We start from the raw sequence: 9,718 nt of genomic DNA, 5'->3' as shown, positions 1-9,718 counted from the left end.
GCACATTAGTATCATTATCTAAACAACTAACCATCTACCTCCTTCCATATTTTACCATCACATTAAGTATAATATATTAAGTTGATTTTTTTCTAACTCATAAAATGATCCCGCGCATTGCGCGGGTTAAACGCTAGTATTACTAAAAGCTGAAGCGTAGCGTTTAATGCTGCTGTTCTCACATTGCGCCATATCAGCTACCACGTCATTTTTTTTTTTTAAATATAATTTGTCCTACAATTTTAAAATGGTTTTTACAATTTTCAACCCTATAAATGCAGTCCATTACTTATTTATTTACTTCCACTATCACCCTATAATAAATCCAGTCCACTACTTATTTATTTACTTCTACTATCAACCTATAATAAAACTGTATAATTAATTCAGCCCACCTCTTATTTATTTAGTTCCACTATATATCAAGCCCAATGCAAAATCTTTTCAGTTCAGTTTTAGGGTTTTGTGTGAGCCTTTTCAGCTTAAAGGAGAAGGGGGAAAAAAAAATGTTGAAGCCTTTCAAGCTTTAGGGGTTTTTTTTTTTTTTTTTTTTTCCAATTTTCCTATAATTGTTTTTAACATTTATTTTTTTAATATTTACACTTTTCCAACCTTTCTCTCTCCTATACCATTTCATCTCCCCACTACTTCTTTAATCTTTCTCCCTCCCTTACCTTTTCATCTCTCCACCACACTCTACATTAATATCATTCTTCTTCTTTCCCTTCATCTTCATTTATTTGTCTTTTCTTATTCACACCCTCTTACTATAAATTTGTCACTTTCTCTTCTATTCTATGCATAGTTTTCCCTTACAAAAAAAAAAAAAAAAAAAAAAAATGGTTCTCTCTCTCTCTCTCTAAATTTTTTGGTGGTTTTTTTTTTTCTTGCATCTCTACTTTAGGTTGATAATTTTTTAAATTCTTTAAAACTCTATTTTGGGTTAATGCGATTTAGTTTTGTTTTTAAAATTTTTGTTGTTGTTTTTTTTTTTTTTAATTTATTTTTTATTTTTATTGTTAAATGTTATCCAATTGCATTCTAAAGAATTAAATATAACATAAAAAAATATAATATTATTCTATTACATAGCATGATTTGGATAATTTGGTATTTATTCCGTTACATAGCGTGATTTTTTATAGTGCTCAATTTAGGTGTTAAACTATGAGACTTTACTAATTTTTGTTTATTTTCTAATCCTTTGTGGTGGATAAAATACTCTTAATAGTTGTATTAGAAATATTCTATAATGCCATTCATTTAAAGAAAAGTAAAGGTTAGCCAAATGAAAATAATTGGATAGGTTACAAATTTTAACTTTTGCAATTTTATTTTAATTATTATTATTTTATAACAATGCATGTATAGAAATTTAATTCTTAGATTTTTCTAATAATTGTTTATTTGATAATATGTTTTGGGTGGCCGCAATTATAATTTCTACCAAAAATAAATAAATAACCTTAATAGATTATTAAAAAAAAAATTTATCCTAATATTAGTTCAATTAATCATTGTTAAGTTTTATTAATTTTTTTTAGTTTACGTTTTTTTGGTGTTTTGGATTGTTCCTATATTACATTTTTTATCGTTCCTATAATAAATAAAAATATAATTGCGAAACACATTACTCATTATTAGATTAGTTTAAATTGTAAAAAAGAATTTAATAAAACCATTATAAAAATAATTATCACACGCAATGCCCAGATTTGAGACTAGTTACTAATAATTTTCCTTCTTTTTTTTTTTTTTTTTTTTTCACAAAATTATTTTCTGTGGAAAAACAGGTGTACGAAGATCTATATGGAGATTACCAAACTAAACTCGTCACGTATTGGATTGTATGTGTTTTAATATTTGACTTACCTTCCACCACGAGCCATGTTTATATATACTATTTCATTTTTATAAAGTGTCTTTTTTTTTTTTCTTTTTTCTTTTTTTTCATTGCTGTAGGTTGATGCATATCAAATCACAGGTTGCTTCAATCTCCATTGCCTTGGCTTTGTTTAAGTCGACAACCAGATCGCGGCGGGTGCAACCGTCACCCCTTATTCCATCTATGGTGGTACCCAACGTACACTCGAATTCTATGTTTATAAGGTAGTACAATATTTCAATTTAATTACTTTATCAAATACTTTTACTTTTTGGATACACATAGTAAGATATGTTTGAAACTCTTCTGCTTTTAGTTGTAACAGTGTACGTTTGAAATTCTTGTTACTTGGTTTATGTATTCTTATATACAAGTTTTTAAATTTAAAATTTTAATTTTTTTTTCTATAAACAATTTATTTTTACCTAACTTATTTTTTAAAACAGTGAATTTAAATGTCCACGTTGTTTTGCACAAAAAGATTCATTTTTTTTTTTTTTTCTCTTTCATTAGTCTTTACACCTTCATTTATCATTCAAAATATTACAAACTGATTTGCATGACATGTACAAATGAAGTAGGACATTAATGGAAATGGAGACTGGTGGTTGAAAATTGCGCAAATATTGGCCATCTTCCTTATTCTCGCTCCTGTCTAGTAGCGCTTCAACGGTTCAATGGGGAGGAGAGGTGAAAAACTTAAAGAAAGATGGGCAGCAAACCACAACACAAATGGGCAGTGGCCATTTCCCTGAAGAAGGGCCTGGCAAGGCAAGCTTCTTCGATACACTCAATGTTATTGATAGTAAAACAATTCTCAGACGTCCCTGGAACAGTCGGACAATGGTAACGAATCCCAATTGCTATAATATCATAAATTCTAGAGACTACTTTTATTATGGTGGTCCTGGTAGAAACCCCAATTGTCCATGATCATTTAGATTATTGTTTCAAAATAAGGAGAAAGAGGGAAACATACGAAGAGGGGAACCATTTTCTTGTTTGCTTCATGTCACATTGAAATATTGAAATATTGCTTCATGTCACAATAGTAAATAGAAATATTGTAAAGATTGATTAAAAGGGTCTCTCTCTCTCTTAAATAGATATTAATCTTTTTTAAGCCTTGTGGATTCTTCATCATAAAGAAATGGGAGTTTAGTCATCACCATTCTTACGAGATCCTAGTGCTACCCGCCCATGGCAAGGGGCATGTAGCGTTCTGTATGCTGACACTAATGCTAGCCTCCTACTTTTGCCACCTTATAGCCTTTTTTCGTCTTTTTTTTTAATTTTTTTAATTTTTTATTTTTTATAAATTTCTGGCGCGATATTCACACTATTGTTTGGAGGCCTTTGAAGCTCCGTTTTCTTCAAATGTTATACTCACAGAAAGCACTAGATGTCTAGTTTCTAACAGGTCTAGCCTCATTCAATTTAGACCTACAACTATCGAGATATCACGCTTGAAACAAAGGTGACGCAGTGCTAAAATGTTTTTGACGTTTTTTCTAGAAAAATCCATATCTTCCAATCGAGAGTAGATATCATCGAGCCCTCTTGATAATAATTAGCTAAGACCTTGTTCATCAAGGTGGTCCAACCTCTAATTCCAGTTCTTGCCCAATTGATATAGTTTATTGTGCGGAGTTGGGTTATAAGCTGTTAGGTTACCTTAAAAAAAACAGTGAAGATTTTATTAGGTTTTTCAATATTTTGCTGATATCTCATTTGTTTTAACTCTATTTTGGCCCGTAAACTATCATTTTGAAAGAAAAATATGCCCTACGAGAAGGTTCAAAATTCAATACGATCCAATGGTTGGATCAAAAAGTCAACTTTTTAACCATACCCAATTGGGGTTTCAATCTTAATTGCTGTAAAATGGATTTTTCAATCATTGACATTTTTCGATTCACCATTCAAACATTTTGTATTTATTTTCACCCTTTTTGGCTTTGGAATTCATGATTTTGTACCTTTTTTCAATTTGTTTGTTTTTATGGTCTTTATTTTGACCCGTGAATTGAAGCTGGACAAAGTTCGGTATCAGCAATATGTAGTAATGTTAATTTTTTTAAAGGAAATTGTAGCCTTAGGCTACAACTATGTTTATAGCTAAAACTTTGTCCATTTGTTTATACAAAAGACAATTATCTATGTGGCAGACTGTGATTTACCATTTTTTCTATATCACTCACAATCAATCACATAAGAAAGTTGAAGAAAAGGGTCAGGAAAAGGGTGTGGTCCTAGAATTATTGTTTGCAATGTAGTTTCCATGATGTATGGTCTATAGCACTTTGCAAGGATAGAGTCAGAAGTTGGAGTCAGGAGGGCAGCTCTATTGCTAGTTGCGTGCGGTAACTTTGGCTTCCAACTTTGCTGCTTAGATGTTCAAATTTTTTTTTTGGCTTGTGTTTGCTACTAGGTAAGGACAAAATAATTTTGTTTAAATTTTTTTAAAAGGCCGGGTTGTTTGTTTTGGGTAATTTTTGTTGGTTGAGCTTAATTTTTTTAGTTTTGTTATTGGTAATTTTTGTTATTGTGCTAATTTTTTTATGGCCATTAAAAGGAGGAAAATGTTAAAGACACAAACTTTTTTATAAATTAATGAAGTGGTGAGTAGTTATTGATAAGTAAAAAAATTATATAAGTTGTGGGCCTAGATATGAACCAATAAGAATTTTATATCTCGACAATTTGTAAAAATATTGTAGAAACATTTGTGACTATAGTATTATTTTTAAAAGAATCAATGATATTGTAGGAGGAAAAATTATAATTTTATAAAATAAAATTGCTAAAATTAATTTTTTTGGGGGCGGGGGGGGAGGCGGGGGCGGTCCCTAGCTCTTTGAAGAAACTCCAAATATTTTCATGCACTCATTTTACATTCACAGTGTTGCACAATACCCATAACTAATATACTAATGTACACAATATCATATTCACCTAATTCACTTATGCAAAAGATAACCAAAATAACTTTATCTTGTCAAATAACAACATTGGAATTGATTTTAAAGTTTAAAGCAACACGGTTGCGGTGGCTTCTATGTGAGAGTTGAGAGTAGTAAGAGCATCAAAAGAGTTCCAATCTTGGTTGTGGTCTACTTTTTTGTTTTATGGGCCCACCAAAGTCTGTCAGACTATCACATAGTATTGCTGCGAGAAGAGTAAAATTGCGACCCTCATACATACTAATATTCAGATATTTAGGGCAGAAAATGATAGTTCTCTTCATATTAGGAGTAATAGGCCTTAAAATTGAAAATTTTAGCAGCCAGAATGGTGAAGAGACTAGTATGGAAAATAATAGTACTACTCACTGGTAAATAATAAAACTATGTAAGAAGTAAAGAAATAAAGCCTGGCCTCTAGGTAGATTCGAACCATGCAAGAACAACATTATTTGTACAAAATTGTTTCCAACCCCAAAAAAAAAAAAAAAAAAAAAAAAAAAACTCTTTTAATCTTAACATAAAAGATTTTTCATTTTACAATGGTTTATTTTTCAAGTTATGGAAATATTTTTATGCATCGCTTGAATATAAGTTTAATATAATTTATTTGTATAAAAGTGTTTCCAATTTTTTTTAAATAAGTATTTTACAATCTTGATAGTATAGATTTTTGGTTTTGCAATGACTTATATTTTCATGGCAATATGTCTACGCATCTCTTGGATATAAATTGTATATCATTTTGTTATTTTTCTATGTGTGAGTAGTGTAATTTTCATAAGGAAACCTTTTGATTACAAAAGGTTGAAGGAATTGGATGGTTTATATTTTTCTGTTTTGGATCCATAGGAGCCGACCCAGAATTTTGGGACTAATACTTTGTTATCAGAAGTACAAGTACACCTCATATAAAAACTCTAAAGAATATTTAAAACTACTCCTAAAATAAATTTAAAGACATATAAGGAAATTTCATTTTGGCATTCTTCAAAAAAAATTAATAAAATTATTTTACGAAATTTAAACCTCATCTATTCTCACTTCCCACGATTGCTCTTTTTGTTTTGTTGTTAATATTTTCTAGAAAATGAGTAATTTTCCAAAAGCATTTTCTATAAAACTATGTCATTGTACTATGTTTGGTAGCAACCTTAAATGTGTTGGAAAACGATCATCTAATTTCCCTTATTTAACTTGCCATGAGATTCAAGTAGTTTTCCAAAAAAAAAGAAAAAAATTATAAAATAGTGGAAAACAGTTTCTAAAAATGAGGCATGATTTTTTTGTTGACTAAAAATAGTTTCCTTTGACTCATTTTTTCTTACGCTAACAGACATTGAAAAATATGAAAAATTATCTTAACACAAGGTTTTCCCCCAAAAAAAATAGACATTCTTATCTTTCTTCAAATCAGATCAAAAATTAAATCATTACAAAATTTCTCATTTATCTCAAATTCTCTAATTTTAACATAAAACAACAAACTTCCTAAATTTTTAGCCTGTAGAACAATTCTAAGAAGATGAATTATTTCCCTTGAATTTTGACCAATCTTGCAAAATGACAAAGACACAAAAGAATCGCAGTAGTCAATAGGAAATTAAATAGGAAGTTCGTACTTATAAGGTGAAAAAATTAATGTAAAACAGCTAAATCAAAATCTTTTTAGACATGGCCAAAAATAGGGTGATCCTTACTATAGAAGTTTGTATCTGTATATATATTGATAAATAGCACTTTAAACAGTTCAAAGAGGGTGAACAAATGCACGTTTGGGGATTGCAAAGGGGACAATCAAAGATAGCTATTACATCTCACATTTATCTATTGCAAAGGGGACGACCAAAGCTAGCTACTAGATTCGAATATTAGCTAGTCACTCATGGCTCTACCTTGTGGAAGCAGGAGGAGGTGGTCGAGGGTGGTAAAGATGACTTTCTGCTTGTTCTTTCTCATACCAATGTCATCAGTTGGAAATAGAAACACTAACACCATATTCAATAAGAAACAAAAACTAGAGGTTCAGCAGCAATTGAAGCGCCTTAACAAGCCTGCTCTTAAATCCATCGAGGTTATTAATCACTTCATATAACATGTTTGTGTTCTATATTGTATTTTCTGCTTTAGTCTTAGAAGAGTCATTCACTTTTGTGGGTTGTGGTGTCTTCGTAAGTCCCATGTACAATAGCAGTGTAATTTTATTACGGTAGTGAGAATTCAAACCATATCTATGTACGTTTATTGAGAAAATGTATTTGATACAGAGCCCGGATGGAGATATAATCGACTGCGTAGATATAAACAAGCAACCAGCTTTTGATCATCCTTTGTTAAAAAATCACACAATTCAGGTAACTAGTTTTATTAAGTAAATTTCGTTTGGTATCACGAGTAATTTGATACTTAGTGTATGTATGGTGTGGGCTGGGTTTGCATTGGTATCTATGCTGAATGCAATAGATGAGACCAAGTTCTTACCCAGAAGGGTTTTCATTCGATGAGAGCAACGACGTCTCTTCAAACTCCGAGCCCAAAGTGAGTCAGCCATGGCACTTGAATGGAAGGTGCCCAGAAGGAACAATTCCCATAAGAAGAACTAAAGAAGAAGATTTATTAAGGGCAGGCTCTGCAGCAAATTATGGAAGGAAAAAACACAATTCCATCCCTAATGCTGATGTCGCTGGAATTACCCATGAGGTAATATTGAATTTTTAATCAATATTATTAATAGGTTTGAGCTCAACGGTATCTACTATAATGAAGGACTCAAATCGACATTCACAGCCTTTATTTTTCTGGTTGAGTTTCTAGTATGCATTGCTTGCTGAGGAAGGAGATAAGTACTATGGAATGATGGCAAATATGAACGTGTGGAATCCCCATACCATGGACTCAAATGAGTTCAGCGTGTCTCAATTCTGGATTGCAGCTGGTGACCCTGATCAAGATCTTGATACCATTGAAGCCGGCATAACAGTATATATAGTTTCATCATCATCTTTTCTTTTAGGCGCATGCTAAACAATTAATTACTAATAATTTTCCTTTTTTTTTTTTTTTTTTTACAAAATTATTCTGTGGAAAAATAGGTCTACGAAAATCTATATGGAGATTACCAAACTAGACTCTTCACGTTTTGGACTGTATGTATTTTAATATTTGACTTACCTGCCAGCACTAGCCATGTTTATATATACTATTTCATTTTTATAAAACGTCTTTTTAATTTTTAATTTTTTTTATTATTTATTTATCATGGCTGTAGGATGATTCATATAGAACCACAGGTTGCTACAATCTGAATTGCCCTGGCTTTGTTCAAGTCGACAACCAGATTGCGGTGGGTGCAACCGTCACCCCTTATTCCATCTATGGTGATACCCAACGTACACTCGAATTCTATGTTTATAAGGTAGTACAATATTTCAATTTAATTACTTTATCAAATACTTTTACTTTTTGGATACACATAGTAAGATATGTTTGAAATTCTTCTGGTTTTAGTTGTAACAGTGTATGTTTGAAATTCTTGTTTCTTGGTTTATGTATTCTTATATACAACTTTTTAAATTTATATTTTTAATTTTTTTTCTATAAAAAATTTATTTTTACCTAACTTATTTTTTAAAACAGTGAATTTAAATGTCCATGTTGTTTTGCACAAAAAGATTCCCTTTTTTTTTTTTTTTTTTTTTTTCTCTTTCATTAGTCTTAACACCTTCATTTATCATTCAAAATTTTACAAACTGATTTGCATGACATGTACAATGAAGTAGGACATTAATGGAAATGGAGACTGGTGGTTGAAAATTGCGCAAAGAAACTTCGGATATTGGCCATCTTCCTTATTCTCGCTCCTGTCTGATAGTGCTTCATCCGTTCAATGGGGAGGAGAGGTGACAAACTTAAAGCTAGGTGAACAGCACACCACAACACAAATGGGCAGTGGCCATTTCCCTGAAGAAGGGCCTGGCAAGGCTAGTTACTTCGATAGACTCAATGTTATTGATGGTAAAACAGTTCTCAGAGGTCCCCGGAACAGTCATACACAGACAACGAATCCCAATTGCTATAATATCATAAATTATGGAGACCACTTTTATTATGGTGGTCCTGGTAGAAACCCCAATTGTCCATGATCATTTAGATTATTGTTTCAAAATAAGGAGAAAGAGGGAAACATATGAAGATGGGAATCATTTTCTTGTTTTCTTCATGTCACACCAAATCAATATCATATACTATATAATAAAAAATCTTTATTGGTTTGGTCTCTTTGGCAGGATCCAGAACTTTTTTTTGGGTCTAAATCTATGTATAAAATAGTTGAAACACAGTAGTTTTGTTCTATTATTTGAGCGTCAAATTAAATTTTTTTATTAAGCAATATTTAAGGTAACCTTTCAATTTGTTAAGACCTTGTTTCATAGCATTAGAGGTTATCTGTGTTTCAATTTGCACACCAAGTCACCAACTGCTTGAGAAATAATGATTTAAAAATTCCAAATGTATAAGTCCATTGGCCCAACCTCAAGCCGTCAAAAAAGGGGATTTGGAAAGTTTCTAGACTTAAGCAGCAAGGTTTTGAAATCCGGACCGTTCATTGAACCGTAAAAGCAAGAGGTTCAAGGTTTTTAAGGTCGAACCGAGGTTGAACCGAGGTCGAACCGTGATGACGTCATAATTAATTTAATAATTATTTAAAATATAAATAATTATATTAAATTAGTAAAAATATTAAAAAAATTAACTAAAATAGTGCAATTAAATATAGAGATCTATTCCTATCAAATATATATATATATATATATATAGAGAGAGAGAGAGAGAGAGAGAGAGAGAGAGAGAGATCTATTATTCCTTTATA

The 9,718-nt window shown here is 31.0% G+C and overlaps 1 protein-coding gene across 1 annotated transcript; it reads left to right on the top strand.

Annotated features, from left to right (window-relative positions):
* Positions 1–6,811: 6,811 nt before the first annotated feature.
* On the top strand, positions 6,812–8,990 carry LOC115984705. Its single transcript, XM_031107718.1, has 7 exons — positions 6,812–6,922; positions 7,116–7,202; positions 7,312–7,548; positions 7,663–7,827; positions 7,941–7,994; positions 8,117–8,263; positions 8,628–8,990. Exons 1-7 carry the CDS (start codon positions 6,812–6,814, stop codon positions 8,988–8,990), a joined length of 1,164 nt encoding a protein of 387 aa, XP_030963578.1.
* Positions 8,991–9,718: the final 728 nt, after the last annotated feature.

This window comes from Quercus lobata, chromosome 4 (assembly GCF_001633185.2).
Source record: "Quercus lobata isolate SW786 chromosome 4, ValleyOak3.0 Primary Assembly, whole genome shotgun sequence".
NCBI lineage: Eukaryota > Viridiplantae > Streptophyta > Magnoliopsida > Fagales > Fagaceae > Quercus > Quercus lobata.
Note: the sequence above shows the minus strand (reverse complement) of the source record. Positions and strands in the feature narration are given on the sequence as shown.

Bases quoted from the DNA above. Each gene is read 5' to 3' on its own strand.
- LOC115984705 (XM_031107718.1), top strand. From the start codon at position 6,812: ATGTCATCAGTTGGAAATAGAAACACTAACACCATATTCAATAAGAAA. The intron at 7,203-7,311 runs GTAACTAGTTTT...TGAATGCAATAG, and splicing joins TAAAAAATCACACAATTCAG to ATGAGACCAAGTTCTTACCC. The intron at 7,549-7,662 runs GTAATATTGAAT...TTGAGTTTCTAG, and splicing joins TCGCTGGAATTACCCATGAG to TATGCATTGCTTGCTGAGGA.